Source organism: Pogona vitticeps, chromosome 3, assembly GCF_051106095.1.
Source record: "Pogona vitticeps strain Pit_001003342236 chromosome 3, PviZW2.1, whole genome shotgun sequence".
Taxonomy (NCBI): Eukaryota; Metazoa; Chordata; class Lepidosauria; order Squamata; family Agamidae; genus Pogona; species Pogona vitticeps.
Window position 1 is genome coordinate 109,751,326 of NC_135785.1, and position 24,238 is coordinate 109,775,563.

Sequence of the window (24,238 nt, forward strand, 5' to 3'; positions counted from 1 at the left end):
GAAGCCTGGCAAAGACATCTAGTCATCCTTAAAAAAAAACACCCTGTATTTTTTTCCCTACACCATCCGCAGATTAGTAGTGCCTATCTGACGAAGGCCCATGTAGGTCAAAAGCTAGGGTTTGTGTTTTTTTAAGTGGTCTAATAGAGGTATCGCATACCTTTTTCCTTTGGGCTGTTTTTGACAGATTCACTACGGGAGTCAAACTGGGGAAATTTTCAGGCAAAAATCTAAGAAGTACAGAATCTGGTGGTTTGTGGTGACTGGGAGCACACTGAAGAATATAGCCTATGTGTGAGGCCCCCAAGATGGAGGTCCTGGTAGGAGTGTTGTCGCTCCCGTCGAGGGCCCAACACACTCAAACATCTCCACCTCCTACACCACCGCGTTGGGAAGAGAAAGGAGTGGAGACCCCTGATTGGGGGAAAGAAACCTCAGAATCCCCTACGAAAAATAAAGGGGTAGATACTAGCGACCTGGAGTCAGCCATAAAAGAGTTAAACATTACCGCAGCTCTGGGGGAACTTTGGCGGGAAGAAAGGGGAAGGAGATCGAAGCGGCGGTAGGAGATATAAGGGAAAGGTGGGAAGAGATACCAGGCGGTTGGGAATGGATCTGGATGGAAGATCCGTGGACCCACAAGTGGGAGCAAGTGCGGGTCCCACACGAGGAGGCTGAAAAGAGACGTCAGCTAGGTCTCAAGCCTCGTCCCTCGTATTGGGGAGAGACGGAGACCAAAGAGTGGAGACGGAAGCTGAGGGAAGAGAGAGAGAAGCGGTGGCCCGTGAGTTGGAGAGGAAAAAGGCATGGCATATAGCCGAGTTGCAGAAGTTGGGGGGTTTCCTGGGCCATGGATGGCCGACGATGGAGAGGGGTCATCTTGGGGGGACTGGAGCGGGGATGAAGAAACCGTTCCCCTGATTGTCTTAGAAGAAGAATTAAACCCCATTCCTGGTGCTGTGAAGCCTTTAACAGAACCATGGAACCTGGAGAATACTAATCCGTTTATTAACAGTTTGTGGACACCTTTGAAACCGAGTTTGGAATTACAAGAGACTTTGAACCCCTTTTTGAACCCCCACCCTCTTAACGTTGATGTAGCAATAAACACAGAACCGTTTGACTTGTTACCACCATCTCATCCTTTATTGGAGGTGCCTACAGCTCCAGAAAATGAATCCTCACACTATGGAAATATATTTCAAGTATTTATGCACTGCATTCTAAAAATCGGAAACCAACACATTTGTTGACTGACATCTGAAAGGCATCTGAGGAGGTAGGTGGGGAACCTAATTATAGTCTAGAATTAAATTTTAGATGTGTGCAGAAGAGACACTTCTCCAAGCATAGAAGACAATACTGATGACTGTCACATGCCAACATGTTTTAGATTCAACATAAGAGCAGTAACAGTTCACAATGAAGAGCACTCAGGGTCCATGTTATCTCATCAAGGCTTCCAAGAATGACAGAAAAAATTACAGAAACAAAATAATCACAGCATAGACTCTGTTTAGTTTGATTTGTTGCTGGAGAAAATACGTGCAGAATCTTAATTTAGGATAATGCATATTTTAGGGGGGGATTTCCCTCCCTTTCTTTAAAATGTGTCAGACTCCAAAGACATCGAGCTAATTTACCACATCTTAACCGCTTCTCAAAAAGAATGTCATGCAAATATGCCCTGTATGAGTAGCAAACTACTTAACTATGCTAAACAAGTTACTGCATTTATTTATGGGATGTCGTGCCAAATTATGAAGGCTGACTCAAGCTGCCTGTTTGTTTTGCCCAGTTACATCTGCTCTGCTTCTTGCTCTAATTGAACTGCTAAACAGCAACAGAACTAATGATGTGGGTGCCGAATGAGTACATTCGCATTTACGTCAATCAAAGGTCGCCTAGGGCCCCGTCATATTTTGCAGCAGTGACATGAAAGCTATTTCCATGTCTTCCTCCCATGCTGCATGCTAACATTGCAGAACCATGTGTGTCAGGCTAATAATATGTGATAATGACCAGGTACAAAGGATCTGTGTTCATCGACTCATAGTTTCGTTCCATTTGCTACTTGTGTGGCCTTGTGAGAGGACACCATAGAGAAGCAGTTCTGATACTGCTGTGGCAATGCACAGAGTCAGCAAAAGGCCACAAAAATGCAATTAATGGAAAGAGAGCAAACTATGTGATTTCAAGATTGCGTTTACAAGATTGCATTTACCACTGGTGCAATAGAGATAGTCTTTCAAAGGGCCTAAGATCGTGCAGTTCTAAGCAAACATTAAACATAAACATCAAGAAAGGAAAAGGGGGAAAGGAGAGGAAGATCCATCTCAGAAAGCCATATTTACAAGTATGATCTCTAGTTGTTGCCATATGTAGAGATGGAGATCGTATCTGCAGGGGATTGGTTCCAAGCTCCCCCGCGCAGATGCTAAAAAATGTGCATCAAAAGCTATACAGTACATTGTATGGTATCTGATTCCATCTAGTGGCCAGTTCTTGTCAATACACCTGGAAATATATGGACTTCTGGGTCTTTTAAAAAATATTTTTAGTATTTTCAGGTAGCAGATCAAGTGAATCATAGGATTCAACAAATCAGCATCCCGTAGATGCGAGGTGTGTGTTTGTGTCCTATTGTATACATGAAAAAAGAAAAGGAAAACATAAGAGGTCAAAAAACACACAGGGACAGTTGAAAGCTATTACTGTAGAAGGAGCAAAGGTAGTGGGAAAGAGAATGAAAAGAAGAATCTTGTGCATAAGAGTAATGTCTGAATGAAAAGCACAAAACATTAGACAGCATTTAAGATACAGTGAAGAGATGTACAAGTAGAACCACGAAATGGGGGAGAAACATGTTGACAAGAGACAAAAAAATAATTTTTTCAAATGTTTGGCTCAAAATGAGAGGGGCAGGGGTTGATGAAACACTGTGCTGATTTTTTTTTTTTTTTTTTTTGCAAACTGTATCACGATAGAGGTTTATTGGCTGTCGATGCTGAGCAGTCCCTGTCACTTTTCTTTCTTTTTCGTGTTTGTATTTTTGTTACCTTTAGCAGCACTAACAGAGTTCTTCCATGTGGTCGATAGCAAGTAGTGGCTGTTTTTCCCTGCTAAATTGACACTGCCTTGTAACACTGTCATTTCAAGGGCAGTTCTGGCAGAAAAAAATGTGAAGGAACTCGAGACAGCCATGGTGGCTGGTGGCTAAATGGCAACCATGGACCAGCAGTTACCAAAGATTCTAACTAGAGAATCAGAAAGCATATAATACTAGGCAAATCCTATAATCCATGCTGCAGCTAAATTTCTTCACGTGACTTTTCTAAGAAAGATATTATTTTTATCAAATAAAAATGCTAACCATTGTAACTTAAAATTACTGTCCTTATATTCCACTGTTTTTTCTGTTATATGCTTTCAAGTTATATTCTATACGATAACCATCAATTATAACATTTCTGCTTTCTTCTTGATTGGCCGTGGAATTATTTGTAACTGTCTGATTGAAAATGTCCCATTCCAGTCTACTTTAGTTCACTTACACCAAGTATTGTGAGGTTTATACATTCCATTTCTTGTTTTAAAATTCTGAACTTGATTCAAACTTCTAACATTCCAAGTTTCAAGTACTGTATGTGTCTCACCCAGAATCTGAGTTTTCTTTCTCATCTGTGCACATCAGCAACCAAACAATCTTTTGGCCTTAGTCCAGTTGTGGTCATAGTGCTTCTCATACTTATCCTTACCTCTTCCCCAGTAGTTGAATGGGTGCCTTCTGATCTGAGAATCTAATTTCCTTGCATTATCTCTTCTGTCATTTTGGATTGTTTCATCATAGGCCTTTCAGTGTATAAAGCATTCAGAAAGGGTTTACCATTGCCTCCTTCTGCAATGGCAGGAGGTGGAAGGAATTATTTCTGCTAACACCTATTCACAAATGATGTCATCGCATACATTTCTTGGTGAGATTCAATATACCGTGGTGCATCGCAAGCCGAGCGCCCCGTTTAACGACGAAACCGCATTACGATGAACTTTTTGCAATCGCAAAAGCGATCGCTTTACAATGGTTTCAATGGGGGAATTTCACTTTGCGATGATCAGTTCCGTTTCCCTGCTTCAGGAACCAATTCTCGCAAAACAATGATTTTCAGCCAGCTGATCGGCGGTTTCAAAATGGCCGCTGGGTTAAAAAAAAAGGCTCCCCGCTCTTTTCTGGGATGGATTCCTCGCTGCACGGGCAGCGAAAATGGCCGCGCTATGGAGGATCTTCGCTGGATAGTGAGTTTCAAGCCCATAGGAACACATTAATCAGGTTTTAATGTGTTTCTATGGGCTTTTTAATTTCGCATTACAACGTTTTCATTCTACAGCGATTTCGCTGGAATGAATTAATGTCGTAATGCGAGGCATCACTGTAGTATTTTATATACAGTATTTTGTGCATGAGTGCGTAGGAGAAAGAGAAAAAATAACAGAAAAAGATTTTTACTACATGTCAATTTTCCAGTTTTCTTATGGCCATCAAGAAGCCTTAGAGGGTTTGCAAATCACTCATAATTACTCCCTATAATTTTTAATGCAGGTTTTTGTCAGAAGCTGCAGACATTAAGAGGCTGAGTTAGCAACCAGAATAATGTGACCTCAACCCTCTTTCTTTGTATACACAGGAAACAACTCGTTCATAAAGTCTTTCCCTTTCTCACACCATGCTGTTAATTTTCCTCCCTACCATGGAACTAGCGTAGCACTGCCTTCTGAGACACTTGCTGTTTTTAACACATAAACTGAGAACATGCTTGAGAAGAAAGATGAGGCAGGAAAGGAATACACAAGTATGTAATTGCATGTGTGCAAGTCTATATGCTTCAGAAAGCAAAACAAAAATGAAAACAAATGTTATTGCTCTCTTCTATGATATGAGGTTATCATGCTGGATGAGATAAAATGTCTATCTAGCATTCTGTTCACATGACAGTCAATTAGTTGCCTAAATGCAGGGGGGAGGGTTTGTCAGCAGGACATGATTGAAACTAAACCCTCTATCTTGTGTTTCTCAGTGATTGATAAATAAAGGCTGCTTTAATTTATCTCAGCCATCTTCAAGGCCATGCATATTGGCAGCTACCACTAAACTAAGTTCCACAAAATAACACTTCCTTTTATCCATCCTAAATCTTCCACCATTCAGGTTTGATGGGTGACCATGGATTGTATTGTCATGAGAAATGTTTCCCTATCGATTTTTGATGCACCATGTCTTACAACTCTATTATGTCTCTCTTTATTTAGTTTTTTTTTTCATCTGAACAGTTCCCCAAATCATAACCTTTCCTTATGAGGAATTATTTGACTCTCCTGGTTATTTTGCCAGTTTTGAAACAGGTAAGACTTTCCAATCAACTGTCCATTCTAGCAAGATGGCCTTGCAAAGGGGGAGGGGAGAGATAACTTGCCAAGCAATGCAATACCTTTGATCTTCACTTGCCTGCCCTTTTTTTTTTTTTTTTTTTTTTTTTTTTTTTTTTTTTTTTGGCTACATTGCATATTCCATGAAGTCAAGATTGAGGCACTGGAATGAAATACGATATTGTGAGGGGACTGCCACCACTGCTCCTGGCAAGTTGTCTCTCCTTGCCCTTGCCCCACTCCCACAAGCTGGCTCTAGAGAAAGCTGGGAGGAGGAAAGGCTAGGTGCCTCCAGGAAGCCTGGAGATATGGAACAGCCAGCACAGTGGCTCCCAACCTTGGGTAATCCAGGTGTTCTTGGACTGCAATTCCCAGAAGCCTTCACCACCAGCTATGCTGGCCAGAGTTTCCAGGAATTGTTACCCAAAGTTGGGAACCACTAAGCTGGCAGGTTGGGAGGGGGGACCCATTGAGAGGATTAAAGGAGGGTGGAGACAAAGGCTCAAATTCCTCCTTTGAGCCTGGGGCTCCTGGTGAGAGTTTGGCCAAGGGAAGAGCTGGGGCTGTATGGCACAACAGCTGGAGCCCATCCTCTGTGCTACTGGGGAGCTGACTCGGGAGCAGGACAATGATTCTTGGTAAGAGCCGGTTGGCAGCCTTTCAGTGGCTAGGGCCTGAGGCTGGGGAAAAGGGATGTCCATCATCCCAGCCTCAGAAAAGGCTCCAGCCCCACCAGATCCATCTTGCACAAGACACTTTATGGGTTCTGTGGGCTCACCCCACACTCAACTAAAGTGCTGGCACTGTGAATACCAGTGCAAGAGGAGGAGGTGGTTCGTCAAAGAACAGGAGGACCACCAGTGCTTCCCAGCTTCCTCTACTGGCGCTTACTGAAAAGTGCTCTAGCCTGGCCCCAGTCTAGACTTGTTTATTACAAGGACTTCACTGGCCTCAGTGATGGGGAACTGACACCATTTCTGAATTGACTGTATCCATGGGACTAGTGAAGGCAGCTCTGTCCCCTGGAGTGTGGGACAGGAGCAGTCCAATTATTAGCAGGTGACCACACAGCTGCCTGTTCTGCTGAGGATGGCAGTCCTCACAGAAATGAGTATCTAGCACACCAAGCAATCAAGAGCCCAATCCCAAACCTCCTTTAAAGGAAGACTGTAGAGATGTAAGACATACCACAATAAAATCAACCTACTTTGACCGTTGACCAAAAAAATATGGTACATACATTAATGGTACAAAACTGTTTCATGGACACATACCACTTTGCTTTACATGTAAGATATGGCCTTGAGTATTTTTGTCTACTTCATGTTCCATCGATAATGTTTAGACCCTTCTTCATGTTCATTAGTTCCTTCTTGCTTCAGCTTCCCTATCTCCCTTTCTCCATTTCCTGAGCCCTTCTTCGTTCAGTGGTTTAAGTATCTGGCTGCAGAGTCAAGGTGGGGAGTTCGCTCTTCCACTGTGCATCCCTGACAAGGACAGGACTTGTTGACCCAAAGGGTCCTTTCCAGCTCTGCAGTTCTAAGATTATCACTCAGCTACCTTATTGACTCAGTTCCCTTAGCTGCTTATCTGAAGACCTCTTCCTCATGCTGAGTCCAAACCACAAAAGCAACAGCTGCCTGTAAGGCCTATGTGATATTCTATACCAAGTCAAACTATTCGTTCTCTTGTAGCTACAAATCACCTGACATATGTACTCTGTGCAACTGGGAGGCTCATGAACAGTTCATGTCACCACATCAGCTTTGAATGAGAGGCTTCATCACAAGTGCACTGTGACATAGATGTTTTAACTGCACAAACACTTCAGAACAAATATATGTTGTACCTTTCCTTTCCAAACAACCAAAGAAGTTACTCAGCAAACACTGAAAAAAATCAACTCTTCCCCATCTCATGAAGCCTCTATATATATTAGATAAAGGGTGCCACTTAAAGAGGGCAGGCACAGTATCCCTCCCTTTGCATTTTGGACCATCTATTTTTCCTTTAAATCATGTAATGTAAATCTAAACAAATGTAATGCCAATATAAGCTCCTTTCTGCAGCTTAATCTTGAGTACATCAAAGACAAGTTTTTAATTTTTTCAACATGTAACATGTACGTCATCTTTCTACAATATGCACTAAAGATAAAACAAAAAAGTAAAATATCACCAAATGTATGTTAGTGTAAAGTAGCACTTACAAATATGTGTTAACACCTGAGCTCAAAGTAAAAACAAGCAAAAGGCTAAAACAAGATCCCGTACTTCTAGAGACAATGCATATAAACAGGCAAACAAGCCAACGGACTGAATATGAAAGACCCATTGGCAAAGGGCAAGCTTTGCAGTAAATGTCTCTCCACAACCATTATGGATCTGGTTGGAGTCCTAACAAGGCATCACAGAAACAAAACCATGATACAGTTTCATTTTCAGATATCAGGGTTGGGTGGGTTTAAACTTATAACCCCCTTCCTGCTTGTGCTAAGGGAGGTGTTATAATTTTCCCCCTTCTAAAGTGCCAATACTTTTCCCCCTCTTAACATAAAGGCTTATTTCAAGCCAGGAGGTCTCATGATTTTGTTCCAAGCACAAAGAAATGGGCCTTTCAACTATTGTGCATTGATCTTTGTGCTGTAGAAACTGCCCCCCCCCCCAAAATGGACTTTATAGGAAGGGCAAATTCTTAAGCTAGAAACATCCAGAATCATTTACTTTTTCAGCAGGATGGAAAACGGAGCTGACACATCAAACATGTGTCTTCTCTATATCGTGAACACAGTCATCCATCCAGGGACTCTGCACTTCCAGAAACAAAACCTTGGATGAGCTTCAGATGCTGATTACACACTATTTCTAACACCAGATCTCAACCCACGTTCAAGAATACTTACCTGCCGAAGGCTCTCTTCCAAAACATGAATTCTGTGCAGCCTTCCCTGCTCTTCAGTATCTAATTGTGCTAAACCCATAGAGAAATAGTCCATTGCCACCATCACCTGGGCCTCAGGCATATACTCAGTTTGGGGTTGAAGGGCCACTTTTGTTCTTGAAGGAACTGTTACAGTTTTGTGGTGTTCGTGCTGCCAGTAAGATCCACCACTTTTCTTCTTTGGAGCCATACTTTTTACAATACTAGCAGTTAGAAAATAAACCCACAAATGATCAGTCTAAAGTAAAAAACCAAACTCAAAATTCCAGGAAAAGGAGCAAAAAGCCTCTGCAAGGGACCTAATGAGTCCTCTCATTAAAAAAAAAAAATCAAGCTGGGGAGAGAGAGAGAGACAGAGAGCAGCAGCAGCAGCAAGCAGCAGAATCTCTCCTTTTTTTGTATTTCTGCCTGCAATTTATCCAAACAGGAAGTACCCGGCCTCCTGCCTGCCCCCGTGAAATAGCTCTACTTAATTCTTTGTGTTTCTGTGCCTTTCAGGGGGAGGGGGAAGGTTGGCTTTGTCATCTCAGCTTCACTGTCAGTTGCAAACCAATATTCCAAAGCATGAGGCAAGAAGACTTCAGGCAGCAAAGCTCCAACCTGTTCAAGGGGAAATGCTGCATTATGTCACACAGACCCAGGCCTTTCCTATAAAGACCACCATGCATTGCTGAAAAACAAAGTCAGAGTCCTATCCACCAACATGCAAAGGACACGAAGGACACAGCCCAATTTCTCTAGCATAACCAAGGGCAAGCCCTCTTCTGAGAGAAATTGTTACGGTCTCTTCTTTCTCACTCCAGGACAGTGTTCCCAATGTCCCAGTGAGTCAAGCACAACCAATGTGCCATGTATTTTAGTGTTCCACATGCTTGATGACAGTTCCTTGCCCATCCCATATTCAGATTCCCAAATCACAATATGCTATCCCAGTGACAAGGCTCAGAAACCATAGCATAGCTTAGGTGGGCTAAATTTCACACCCCAGCCAATCAGCAGCAAATGAAGATCAGATTGCAACAGGCCAAAACACAACGTGACACCAACTCTTAACTTTGTATGTCGCTAAGTCCTTGATCGTCATTTCATTTCACCGGTTTCATCCATATTCATTCTCTCTTTCCACAGCAAAATTTTTCTTTATTACAGCAGTTCTGAAACGTGGGGCCTCAGAACTTCTTGGACTTCAACTCCCAGAAACCCCAGCTGGAACATCCAATAGTCAAGAGACTTCTGTGAGTTATAGTCCAAGAGCATCCAGGACTCTAAAGTTTGGGGACCTCTGCTTTATCATGTACCATCTAAGTTTTAGGATTTTGTCAATTAATCTACACTGATTTCTTTTCCGGGTGTCTCTGAAAAACCTGAAGTTAAGGTGTTTTTGAAATTAAGATGCTGTAACACACACATATACACAGAGTGTGGGAGTGGATAGAACAAAAGCTTAAACAAATAAATGGATTATACTGTATATGGAGGTAGGGGAGATTGGGCCTTTGCAAAGCGCTGAAGATTTCCCAGGTAGAAGACATACACCAGCCCTGCCTGACAAGAGGTTTTCCTTCTTGCATGAATGCAGTATCTTCACACTATCTCTTCATTTCTCAAGCACCAAACCCAAAAGAGACATTCTACCAGGGCAGAAGGATTAACCAATGGCTGTAAAGTCCAATCCACAGGCCTGTGACATGCTTGAGAAGCCAGAGATGGCTGTTCATTATCAGTGCAGCGTTCCTCAACCAGAAACACAGTTAAGAGAAAAAGATTGGGAGGTTGAAGACATTTCATAAAGTTAAATAGATTCTAGGCTATTGTAGAACAGTTCAATTTAACATATAAGACATCTGAATGCTACACATACAACTTAAGTTCAGCCTTTTCCCTGTACCATGTTCAATGGACAACATTCACAGCAACCCATGAGCCAGAGGGTGGCAGCAAAAGCCCTAAATTTAATTATGTGTCATTCATATATTTATCGTTAGATACCGAATATACAAATCCTTGAAAAATCTTTGTACAATGATACTAAATTGTCACTTTCACTGTTTCTCAATATTTAGTATTTTCTCTATCACTTTTTCAAAAATATCTTTGCTGTATACAGTACATCTCATCCAGCTGAAATGAAGCACTTATTTTCCACGAAAATAATAGTCTTTCCTTGGGAAGGCTGGGCCCGTATCTATCTATCTGACCTATCTGTGTGTCTGTCTAAATAAAAAGCAGGATTTGTTAGATTCCTGAGAATCTGAGACAGTCCCACATATGGCAGAAATACACCTACTATGGTACAGTTTCAGAGACCAGATCATAATTACTAACTCCTCACTTAGCGTATGTTCACATTTTTTCTTTTTAAAGGGAAGGAAATTTTAAACTGGTTGTTAGAACACACAGTGTTTCTTATTATGTTGAGTCCACCATGAACATAGTATCATTGAATAGGAAAATGCCTATTGCTTGCAGTTTTAACCTGAAACAAGATCCTTGGCTCCCATCCTAATAAAACAATCTTGGTAATTTCTGGTTAATTTTTTCAACTTATTTACTAGAACTGCACCACCATGCCAGCTCACTATTAACACTGTCCTAGCAGGCAATTCATCATACTGTAATCATGTTTGTCATGTGCTGTCGAGTAGCTTCTGATTTATGGTGAACCAAATATAATTTCCAAGGTATGCAAGACGGTCAAGAAGTTATTTTACTACAGACGCCCGCCCCTGCTCCTGTGAGTTTCCACAGCCAAGCAGGGATTTGAACTTAGATCTCCGGAGTCATCATCCATCACTTTGTGCACCCTGGCTCTCAATAATTATGTGCTGTCAAGTCAAGTCTAAAGTATGACGACACTTGCCAGGGCTTCCTAAGTATAAGGTACCCTGTAGTGGCTTATCAGTTGCTTTTTCCGGTGATATTGTACAACTTTATAGCTTGCCCAAGGCTACAGAGGCTGATTTTTCTCCAAGAAGGCACAATGGAAAATCAAGCTCCTAACTCTTGGCTCTACAGCCAGATACTCCTACATTCTGAGCTATGTACCACATAGACATTTGATATGACCAAATACAGTGGGGTCTTGACTTGAGAACTTAATCCGTATTGGAAGGCGGTTCTCAAGTCAAAAAGTCTGTAAGTCAAGTCTCCATTGACCTACAGTGCATTGAAAACCGATTAATCCCGTAACAGGCCGTTTTTGTTCCATTTTGATTTTTTTCTGGTCTGTAAATCAATTCTCAGTCTGCAAGTCAAACCTAAATTTTGCAGCCAGGGAATTCTGTAACTCAAAAAGTCTGTAAGTCAAGTCGTCTGTAAGTCAAGGGTCCACTTTATATTACTGTCTAGCAAAGAGGACAGAATATGTGCCTGTCTTTGCTATAGCTCCAAAACTGTGAAACCGAGACAGGGTAAAATGGCTGATTTTTCATTAATTTGCACTATCGATAGTCCAATAACATTCCAATTCAGCAGATAGCAGACTTCTTAACCACCCCAGAGAATGCTACATCCATGCCTGGCATATTCATTGATGTAGCTCCACAAGGATCAGAAGGACAGCATGGGAAACAACATGCTATATGCTACTGCTGTTTCCCTTTGCAGGGCCCCTAAATTCCTCGACCAGTTAAGAGAGAGGGAGCAGGGAGGGTGGGGGAGAAAAGATCCTATTGCCTGGTAAGGTAAGGTGAGGAAAAAAGAAGTTAAGCAGAGGAAAACCAACAGCCTCTCACCCAACAACTCCTCTTTGAAAGAAGAATGTCCAATACATACAGCAAATGTATAAAATGAGAAAAATTAAAATAAATTAAGCTCAGAAAAAAATCATTTTTCATTGGAAAAGTTTAAGGCTGCCTCATTTTCAGAACGTTTGCTCCCTGAGTAGTCCAGTAGTAGGTCTGGCAATAGACTGATCACATCGGGTTTTCCTTTAAGATTTTTTTAAAGTAGTCATTAATTTTATTTTTTCTAGTTATCTGGTTTGATTGCTGTAGCCAACTTTTGTTTCCTTCCTACCTCCCATCAAAAGTTTTGGATTTATATCTCCCTTTAATTTGGAGGTAGAAAGACTAACTCCCTTTGTTTTAAGAGATGGGTCATAAATTCCAAACTGCAAACTGAGGAGAAAGAAGCTTGAAACCAACTTGCATACTGCAGCTAAGAAGCTAAGCTGGCCTCAACATCAGCCATGTGAATTTGAGACATCAATAACAGCATATAATTTTGGAAATACCCACAAGCACTTGATGCACAGCCTTGAAGATGACGATTGATCATCAAAAACTCGCTGTTTGTTGTTGTTGTTTTGTTTTCTATTCATAATGGTTGAATAAAAGTATCATCTCTTCCTGCATGTGTATTGTTTTAACAACTGTATGGCCTTTTCCTGATTTTTCCTCAATGTATAAAATGCCATAGAATGGCCAATCCGGGCACCAAATGAAAATCAGCATGTGTTCTTGATCATCATGGACTCTTGACACCCAAACAAGCAGTACTGGATGCTAATGACAACATCCACCAGGTAAAACTACTTATTTGGCTTAAATTTGGCTAAATTTGACTGTTCCTGGTGGTTTAACTAAATTCTTAATCCCAACTCTGCCAGAGGCAGGCCATAAAGCAAAAAGCAAAAAAAGCAAAGTGTGCTGCTTATATACTTCAAACACTCTCTGGGTGGTTTACAATTATGCAGGCTACACACTGCCCCCCACCCGCAGCAAGCTGGTTACTCGTTTTACTGACCACAGAAGGATAGAGGGCTGAGTCAACCTTGAGCCGGCTACCTGGGATTGAACCCCGAGTCGTGAGCACAGTTTTGGTTGCAATACAGCAGTTTAATCACTGAACCACGAGGCTCTGCATCTGGGCTCCCTCTCCTCTCCCCCCCCCCCCGCTAAAAAGAAATTGTTCAAGTTTCAAAAAGGCAGAAAGGGGGAACATGGGGCCTCCCAAATTGCCTTGCTGTCCTTTGTTTTAAGAGATGGGTCATAAATTCCAAACTGCAAGCTGAGGAGAAGCTTGGAACTAACTTGCATACTGCAGCTAAGCAGTTAACATGGCCTCAATATTAGCCATGTGAATTTGGGACATCAATAACAGCATATAATTTTGGAAATACCACAATAATTTGATAAGCAGACTTGAAGAAGATTTATCATCGAAAGCTCACTTTTGTTTTATGGTGGGTTTTTTGTTTCCAATTCTTTACAGTCTAATACAGGTATCACCTGTTCCTGCCTGTGTATTATTTCAACAAGTATATGGCCTTTTCCTTATTTTTTCCCTCAGTTATAAAAACAGGCTGCTGCACTTCGGGACAGTAGGGAGGTCTTTGTACACTAAACAGAAAGAAACTTTCCTTGACCCTTGGCTGTAACCTGATTGACTTAAAGAAGAACACAGATGAACGTTCACACTATTTTCCAAAGTGGATCTGAGGGAGGGGGTCCAGGAGATTCTATATAGGTGCCTCCAAATAGTCTCTACTAATGCCATATCAAAACATGGTGCATCTCATCTATCTATCTATCTATCTATCTATCTATCTATCTATCTATCTATCTATCTATCTATCTATCTATCTATCTATCTATCTATCTATCTATCTATCTATCTAATCTATCTATCTATCTATCTATCTATCTATCTATCTATCTATCTATCTATCTATCTATCTATCTATCTATCTATCTATCTATCTATCTATCTTTATTTAGATTTATACCACACCCATCTAGATCAATGGTCTACTACTATGTTTGTCATGCCCTGCATAGCCAAGTCTTCCCTGGAGGATGGTAGTTGCAGAAATTGTCCTGAGGCACTTGGAGGAAAGCAGAACTAAGTATTTTTTTTAAAATAGCAATTGCTTCCAATGCAATGTGAAGAGGGTGCACTTTCTTGATCGGTGCAGGGAGAAATGAAGCCCCCAGCTCCCTTGAGAACTTATTTAAAGGGTTACACAAACAAGTTACAAGCCATTAGATCTGAATGGATTCCTCATCTACAGATCAAGGGCTGCCATAGCAGAACAGGATCTGATACAGCATTTAGGCCATGAGGGAACAGCCTGGCATGTAATTCTGGGTTGTTTTCACCCTTCCATTCTTGTTTTTTTTATGACAAAACTTTGACTTACCTGTTTTATGCACTGCAGCCGATCATTGGTCTGCTGTATGTGCCTGTCCATAGAATTCATTTTGATTGTCTCCACTTGGATTCTACCTGAAAGCCATTAAAATCCCTCAAGCTGCAAGATACAAAAAAAATAAGAGCAACCATTAAGAGAAAGAAACTAAAACATGATCTTGCAAATTCTACAGTGAGTGAGAGCTCGGACATTTTATAGCACATGTCTGTCCTTTGTGGTAAGAGTAACAAGCCCTCAATTTAAAGAGAAGAAAAGTACTTTTTTGGGGGAAGCAAACTACTTTTATTTCTTAAGTCACTGTGACATTCCAAGGTTGCATAATATAGAATGGGCTATAAACTTAGGGGGAATCTCATACTGAATCTACTACTGCCTCCCCATCTCCCAATTCCATGACTGTAATTCACAGGGTATTCTAATGCTAAGACTTGCTGCTCCCACTGGAATCATTTTTGTGTCTCGGAGAAAAGGGTAGAAAATGACATCCTATTTAGTGTTACTGACTGCTGGGGAGCCTAGCACAGATGGTCTGTACCATGCAATGCTTTCTGCCAGGACAGAACTCAAGATGAATTTGGTGGAAAATATCTGGAAAGAAATGTGTCAAGAGGCTAAGTATACATGCAAAACACTAGACTCGATACAGCGCAAATGTATAAAGACACACCAGTAGTATTTGGAACGGGCTTTGCAACCTACCCATTGTCTCTCTCTTTCCTATCTATCTAGCTGGGTATGAAAGAGAGAAACAACGGGTAGATTGCACAGCTAGCTACCTAGCTACCTAAGCCAGTTAATTTGGAGACTGTGGACATGCAACCATCTACATCTCCAGTGTGGTGAATGTAAGTGATTTTAGATGAACTTTGACAAAGGCCCCAAATAAATACTCCCCCAGCTTTTTGTGTGTATAAGATTAACGACTGTATGCATTTTGTATGTTTTCAAACATTTCCAAAAATGAATCCTCACTAATTTTCAAAAAAAAAAATTCATTGCAACATAACTAATGAAAAATCTTCCTTATAAAGAACGGATCCAGGGCTGTGGACACGATCGCGCCCAAGCGCCCTCTCTGGCGCAGAACTCGTCCGGCGCCCTGGTTCAACCAGGAGCTCCGGGCGATGAAGCGAATAAGGAGAAGGCTAGAGCGTAGATGGAGGAAGAATCCGACAGATAATAATTGGGTAGCTGTCAAGGTCGCAACTAACCTTTACCTGAATAAGGTGAAGGCTGCATGTAGATCATTCTTCGCTAACCGGATAAGCGAAGCATCCAATCAGCAGGCGGAGCTATTCCGTATAGTGCGCGACCTATCCGGAGTTGGTCCAGGAGATGGGCCTCCCCCTAGTTTTTCTCCGGACCAATTTGCAGCATTTTTTAAATCTAAAGTGGAGGCCATCTGCCGGGAGCTTTCTCCTTTTTTGAACGCAGTGAATCGAGCTGAGACGTCCAGCGCTCCGTCTTGCCCGGTTACTTTTAATTCTTTTCAGCCAGTAACGCCTGACTCTGTGGCCAGGGTGCTTGATCGCTGTCGGGCCACTACCTCCTCCTTGGACCCTTGCCCGGCCTGGCTAATCAAAGCAGCCAGGCCGAAAACAACTGAGTGGGCCACAGCAATAATAAATGGGTCTCTCCTTGAGGGCAGGTTTCCCCCTGCCCTCAAGGAGACACTCATTAGGCCCATACGAAAGAAATCTAGTTTGGCGGCGGACGAGACTGGCAATTATAGGCCCGTCGCCAATATTTCTTTCTTGAGCAAAGTGGTGGAGAGGGTGGTGGCAGACCAGCTTCAGGCACTCCTGGATGAAACAGATGCCCTGGATCCGTTCCAGTCGGGCTTCAGGCCGCGCCACGGTACAGAGACAGCATTGGTCGCCCTGTGTGATGACCTGCTGAGGGAGGCTGACAGGGGCAAAACGTCCCTGTTAGTCCTCCTCGATATTTCTGCGGCCTTTGATACCGTCGACCACGGTATCCTCCTGGGGAGGCTCTCCGAGCTGGGAATTGGTGGCTCGGCATTAGCCTGGCTCCGTTCCTTCTTGGAGGACCGCCCCCAGAGAGTTCAGCTTGGGGAGAATGTCTCGGCCCCGTGGAGCTCCAATTGTGGGGTCCCACAGGGGTCGACTATCTCCCCAATGCTGTTTAATATCTATATGAGACCGCTAGCGGGGATCATCAGGGGATGTGGAGCGTTGTGTCACCAGTATGCTGATGACACTCAGCTCTACATCTCCTTTTCACCTACCGCAGGTGATGCCGTCCTGTCCCTCCAGTGCTGCCTGGGGACTGTACTGGAATGGATGTAGGAGAATGGCTTGAAGCTGAACCCAGACAAGACGGAAGTCCTGAGGGTGGGGGCTCCCAGGGTTGGTGACTTGGTCTACCCTCTTTCGTTTGGGGGGACGACCCTGGCACCAGTGGGGTTCGCAGCTTGGGCATACATCTGGACCTGACGCTTACCATGGAAACCCAGGTGGCGTCGGTTGTCCGTTCCGCCTTTTTCCACCTTTGGCGGATTGCCAGGCTGCGGCCCTATCTTGATACGGGGGCCCTCACTACCTTAGTACATGCGCTCGTAATCTCAAGATTAGATCACTGCAACGCGCTCTACGTGGGGCTGCCTTTGAAGCTGATACGGAAACTTCAGATGGTGCAGAACGCAGCAGCCAGACTCCTTACTGGAGGGAGAAAACACCATCATATTTCCCCTATTCTGGCAAGACTGCATTGGCTGCCCATCCGTTTCCGTATAGACTTCAAAGTTTTAATGCTCACTTATAAGGCCCTAAACGGTTTGGGACCTCGATACTTGGCGGAACGCCTTCTCCCACCTAGATCTACCCGCACCACCCGCGCGAGCCAGGAGGTGAGGCTGAGGAGCCTGACCCCGAGGGAGGCCCGGAGAGAAAAGACGCGAAATCGGGCCTTCTCGGCGGTGGCTCCCCGCCTTTGGAACAGTCTACCTCCTGAGATTCGCGCTGCCCCTACACTGGGTACATTTAAAATCCAACTAAAAACATGGCTTTATGTCCAGGCCTTCCCTCCTGCCAGCATTTAATTTAATTTAATTTAATTTAATTTAATTTCTCTTCTTTACCTATTTTCACTTATGATGTTTGGTATGTTTTGTTTAATAATTGATGTTTATGTTCTACATTATTATAATTGTACATTTTCTGTTGTTAGCCGCTCAGAGTGGTATAAATATACCAGTTGGGCGGGATATAAATCAAATAAATAAAATAAAATAAATAATAAATAAAAGGCAGAAACCTATAAGGTTATGGGGGCTTACTAGATTCTGTGGCTATAGGAGAACTTAGCCCATGTATTTTTTCTTTACTTTGGATCCAGAACGAATGGAGAGACACTGGCATACAAACATACAATGACAAAAGGGGGGGCACTAAAATTGCTAGTGTGCTTGACTTAGGATCATGTACTTTCATGTATGTCCCATATAAATGAGTACCGTATTTTTCGCTCCGTAAGAGGCACCAAATTTTTAGGAGAAAACAGGAAAAAACAATCTGTTTTCTTCTAAAAATTTGGTGAGCCTTATGGAGAGGTTCATCTTATGGAACACACCCTAGGACCCTTTGGAGGCTCACCCAGCTCTCCCGGGGGCCAGAGGGGCGAAATCGGCACATTCAGGGACTCTTCTGAAGCTTCCCAAGCCTCGAAAGAGTCCCAGAAGGTGGCGATTTCGCCCCCACTGGCCCCGTGCAGGTGTTGGGGGAGCCCTCCAAGGGTCCTGGAAGGCAGACTCAGATCCTTGGGCGGCTTCCCCCACCCCCTCACAGGGCCAGCGGGGGCAAAATCTCCAGCTTTGCTCCATAAGATGCACAGACTTTCACCCCCACTTTTTTGGGGGGGGAGTGCAACTTATAGAGCAAAAAATACGGTAAGTGGCTATATAGCTGTGTGCTTTTGAGGAATAAGGAGAAGCTCATGCTTTTTGGACATTTGATAAACTGAGCCTTCCCTACTGCATGCTGTTCAACATATAACATCGTCTTACACCATCATCAGTTTTCCTCTGTCTGCTATCTCTCACTGAGATGTCTTTCTCATTTAACCAAGGATATTTAGGTATGGCAGTGTAAGGAATACTCATTGAATTCTTTAATCTTTTCAATTTAGAATGTCTTGAAACAATAAGACACCTCGATAAGGAATGGTCATGGCTCCTGCAATTCCTTGCCTCTAACTTAGACTGAGACAAAGAGTGCTATGTTTTCTTTTCAAGGTCTCTTCAGTTTGTTCAACTTGTTTCTGCATAGAACCGGTGTCTTTTTTATGAAGCAAAGCACAAAGATACACAGTAAGCACAGAAAGATTGGATCATTTTCTAAAAATACATCTCCTCATGCTTATAATCCTTAGAAGTCAGTGTAACAAAGCAGCAGGCATCATAATTTGTGAAATATACATTAAAGCTTTATTCACACAGTGTTTCTTACTTTATGCAATACATATTTTGCTATTGTTCCTTTGTTGGGCATACCATAAAATACCTCACCCTCTTGCAGGAGAAGGAGATGAGTTTTGCACTTCACAGACCACAAAGATTTACTGTACATCCTTGCGAAGGGCAGAACCTTGGAGGCAGGCCCCTGTGACTGTGAGGCCCCTAAAACAACAAAGCTATTTGCCCCTCCAATTAAACCTCCCAGCATCCACCTTCAGTTGCCCTAATAGCTTAAGGGTCATTATGCAAACCCAGAAAGGGAGGCTGTGATTTCCTCAATGGTGCTCTGAATGCATCCATGACACTGGGTGATGAATACCAGATCCTAGTACCCAGATGCATTCCCCCCACACAAGCTGTCTGGAGGTCACTGATAATGCTTCTTTCATGACTCCTGATGGATTAGACTGCAGAGAAAGGAATCTCTCTTTCTTTCTCTCTTTCTCTGCTGAATGAGGCCTTATGACAGCAGCTCAAGCGCCTCATCCCTACACTCTAGACACAAGAGGTTCAATAAAGCACTCCTGTCAATGAATTATAATGCTTCATGAAATAGAAAAGTCCCATTTCATATACAAGCATTATTGTTAGTCTATGCTAGTACTAGATTCTCAACAGCCGAGACAGACCAAGGACCCTGTGAAAATGCAGGCTGATAAGATATTACTAAAACTGTGTTCATTTGCAATGTACAAATGCTTCCGCTTGTTTACGGAATCCTTGAACAACCTAAAAGTTTAATCCAGCGGAGGCATTTACCTGTATGATAAGCTAAACCAGGCATGACACATTTTTAACAATGATGCATCTTACATGGGACAACACATTACCTGAATTTTAATTACACTTAACAGATAGGCAATCCAAAATAGAAATAGACTGCAAGCTTTAAGAAAATCAAATCTGTTTTCCATAAATATATTTTATTTAACAGACAGTGATATAAATTCCTTCAGGTAGGAATTTAACAGTCACCTAACCAAAACAGGGAAAATAAACAAAAAAAGTCCACCAAACTCTACCAAGACTCCTAGAAATAAACACTCCAACTCTCCGCCCCATATATCTATTCCAAATACACTTTCAAGAAGCATACTCAATTTGTGAGATCCTTCCTCACTAAAAGTGTTGGAGAAACTTATTCAGACAGCTTCTCTCACTTAAAGCTTTTCTTTTGGAGTGAGAGCCAGAAAGGGGCACATGAAATAGGGAAAATGAGAAAGAAAATAGAGTCAACCATTATTTGTGACTGATATATTTCTGCCTATCCACTCCTTTCTGACATTCTTCTGTTTCATAAAATGATAATTTCTGGTAAAAATCCTGGAAGAATGTCTTATTTTCCTCAGTGGTGAGATATACAAGGTTTTCATGCTGTCAGCCAACATTACTAGGCATTTTGTGCTAGCGGTAGATTATGGGGCATACAAAGTATTAAAATGATTCAATGTACATGAAGCAAATGGCTTGCAGTTAGCAGTAGTCATCAAACAAAATGGATTAGGGACAAATATTATAGAATGATTAATCTGGCTGGTATAGTGGGAAGCAATCTGGAGCACGAAAACATTAGGAACACATGTTAGTAACAGCAGCAACAATGCAAATAGCCGAGCTCCCTTGCTATGTTTAGGGTCTAGTTAGCAATAACAAAGCATTATTACTAAAGTGAATTTCTAAAACACCTGATTCGGATGGCAGCCTTCCTGAAATTGGTGCCCTCCAGAGGCTTTAGACTGTAACACCCAACATTTCTAATCACTGGTCATACTAGTTACAGGTTAATGGGAATTGTAATCTGAAACATCTGTAGAACAACAGGTTGAGGGAGATGCTCTAGGGCAGTGATGGTGAACTTCTTTGAGCCTGAGTGCCCAGACTACAACACAAAACCAACCACAACCATCCCCAAGAGTCCCACTCCTCCAGCCGCACAACCTCCAGTGCCTGCCCCGGACACTCCCTGCTCCACCTCCAGCTGCAATCCTTAAGGTGTAGGCGGCAGGAACTGGGTGTTTCCATGCCTGGTGTCCAGGTGTGTGTGTGTGGGGGGGGTGGCCATTGCTGCCTTGGCTCTCCCTCCCTTTCCAAGAGTTCTTCCCAAAATTCAGGATCAGAGGACAGGTGAATATTTCTTGTTGGCGACTTATGGCTTATGTGCCCACAGAGAGAGCTCTGCGTGCCAGCTGTGGCACACATGCCATAGCTTTGCCATCACTGCTCTAGAGCTTGGAACGGGTCGGTGAATAAATGTGTAACTGAATATAATCAGCAACATTACCTACCTGATAGAAATAGTGCTTAAAATTATATAAATTATCCTAGCGCAAATACAAAGAAGTTAGTCTTACAACTCTTGCAGAAAATATTGAGGTTCTTATTTGGATGAGGGTGTAGATCAACATCCCCCAAACCTTTGGGTGGCCCCTTTCTCCCATGGAGGAAGTTGGAGGAAGGGTATGGTATTATACTGTCTTTCCCTCCCTGAAAAAGGTTTACATTTACAATGTATAAGAGTAAAAACTATCCATTCCATGCAGCTGATGTGTAAAACACCCAACTGTAAGGAGACAATTAAGTAATGAAGTTAAGTTAATTTACAGAGACAATGAAGCGATTTGTCAAGTTTCCTTCTCCCCTCTCTCTCAGTTACCAAACTCTGCTACTTACTAAGCATTATCAGGAACACTGCACTGCAAAGAAGTAACAGAACCATCCTGTTCATCTGTATTTATATAATGACATACGAAAGGAAATACTGTAAATAAATGTCAAATCTCTTATGAATCCACACAGGAGCTGCCTGCTCCCTCTCTATATGATCAAGGGTACTAGCATGACTCTTAAAAATTAGAGATGATTGATCCCTTCAGCGCTTTCCTTAGATTGATTGTTTTTCCAGTTTTGCCAAAAACTTGGGGGTGGGGGGTGGGGAGGAGAAAAGACTGGGGGAAATTAACCAGCCAGTGGTTGGAAACATAACATATAGCTGTGACTTCAGCAGTGACAATAATGCCAGAGGAACACAGCACCGGGGAAGTTTTTATCTCTATCTCCTCTCTATTTGCATCATCCCACTACTAATAGAATGATGGGATAACCTGGACTATAGGAATTCTAGCTCCCCTGGTAGCTTGGGGAGGATTACCTCTCCAATAGTCCCCTGCATCTAGTCATGCTATTAGTGTGTAGTAAGATTATAAGGAATGGGGGGGGAGGGAATCTCTCCTTCGTACCTTTCCCTGTTTTTCTTTGTTACTGTCACTGCATAGGGAAGGAACAGGAAGACTATGTTTAGGGGTAGCTGCAATGGCTTCCAGAGGTGGGAGGGAAAGCAGACCTTTTGACGCATCTGAGCTTGAAGAGGCAGAAGGACCTTCTGAAGCCCCCATGTCTTATCAGATATTTCTGTTGTTATCGTTCTCTTGGGAATGAAATGAAAAGAAGCTGCTTCTGAAGAGTTCTAGACAGCATTCCACTGGAATATCACCTACAGTAATGCTTTTTGCACTGTGGTCTGGGCAGACACTGGATGCTCGAGAGATTATTAGGGGTGAGAAGGTCTGTAATGGCAGTCAGGTTTTCAGAAAAGGACATTCAGTCACCCATTTTTTTTATCTTCCCCTGTAATGCCCAGCTGCAAAGAGCGGTACAGGGGGGTATGCTAAGGCGCTGCTCTATGATGTTGACATAGAGGTTTACAGCAAGATCCCCAGTGTCATGGCGTGAGGTCCAATGAGCTGAAAGACCTCTCACAACACTTCTCAGAATCCTTAGGCAAGCCTTAGGCAAGAACACTGAGACAAAAAGAGGTTCTTGTGGAGAGGAATTTTGGAAAACACTAAGTGATACACAGTTGGACACAAGATCAGTAATCTCCTCTAGATTTGCTGTTTGACCTAATGGACATTACCCCCAAAACACTGAATTCCTTTGTCAGTAAAGACAGCAATGGGCTTCAATGAATAAAAGGAACAGTACAAGAAAGGGGAGAAGCATTTGTGGCCAGGAGAGTCAGTGTTCTGTGCTTTACACCTAATTTCAAATGCTGGGCTAGGAATGCAAATGCAGATGCCTTTTATGAAAGGATGCTGTCTGTAAGACCAAGACTGGTGCAAGTTCTGGGGCCTATCATGGCCTGAATCCTGGCTGGCATTATGTTTACATTGGCCCAGGAAGGTTTACAAAAGAAGGACCTGCAAACTTTTTTCTTTGCACAAGGACAGAAAATTGTCTTTCTCTCTTCTTGGAACCTGCACTGGGGAAAATGAAGGAAGAAAAAACATACAGCAAGAAACAGTCTGTGGTGTTTCATCAATCAGACAAAACTGAATAATTTGCTCTGAGCCTCTATATGCTGAGAGAAATTAGCAAGGGCAAATGATTCCTATCTATTTAGCGGCTTTGATTAAGTATCAGGCTAAGCTACAAACAGAGTGGGAGGGGACTACACCAACTAATTGGTTAGGTAAATAATCAGAACAGCTGATTCAATTTGGGGGGGTTGGAGTTTAACATGCACATACACTATATATAGGATTGAGATAGTACCATTAACACATCTGGGGAAGGAACACAATTAATTTGCTTAAAGTGCTACAGTACTTCTCTAAGAACTGAAACTTACTTACAGCTCGTTACATATTACACATGCAAATTATCATGTATGAATGTCAGTATCTGAAATCTGCTTTTATTCAATTTTTAATAGAGCTAATTTGAAAATTCTGTATTTTGTAAGGCCTCATTTGTAATCCCTCATTTTATTTGAAATCTAAGCAAAATATATAAACTGCATTTTGTCTTTCTTTTCTTCATGCCAATATTTTACAGTAATATATTATTTGAATTACTTTGGCAGAGAAAAATGCTTTGTCTTTCCTAATGAAAAAATGTTTTAGTTGAAAACCATCTTGTCGCCGACCCATATATTCCATTTCAGAATTCCTCAGAATTTATTGCACAAAAACTAATCAGAAATACCAAGAAGCAAAATCTGGATTTAAAAAAAAAAAGAATTTTGAAATGGAAACATATGCTTCGTCTTACATGCATACTATTTTGAAATGCATGTATTATTTTTGATTCATTCACATCCACCCACCTATCCAGATTTAGTTGCATTATGTTGTCATGCAAGTGCAGATCAGTAGGAAAATCCACATTGCCGAATTCATTTCTTTACACACAGAAAAAAACAACTGCTGACATTTGGAGAGCTCTAAAGGTTCATGAGTTTGCTTAGCAGC

The 24,238-nt window shown here is 42.2% G+C and overlaps 1 protein-coding gene across 18 annotated transcripts in view; it reads right to left on the reverse strand.

Moving 5' to 3' along the window:
• The window catches only part of ZMIZ1 (zinc finger MIZ-type containing 1), a 458,362-nt gene that overhangs the window by 179,826 nt on the left and 254,298 nt on the right, over positions 1 to 24,238 (reverse strand). For 17 of the 18 annotated variants that reach the window (XM_078391048.1, XM_078391059.1, XM_078391054.1 and 14 more), the window contains one exon: positions 14,504 to 14,614. The exons of the other annotated variant lie outside the window; for it this stretch is intronic. In XM_078391048.1, the coding sequence (XP_078247174.1) occupies positions 14,504 to 14,563 (60 nt within the window). In that variant the 5' untranslated portion in view covers positions 14,564 to 14,614. The remainder of the gene's footprint in view (positions 1 to 14,503; positions 14,615 to 24,238) is intronic. 18 annotated transcript variants of the gene reach the window in all.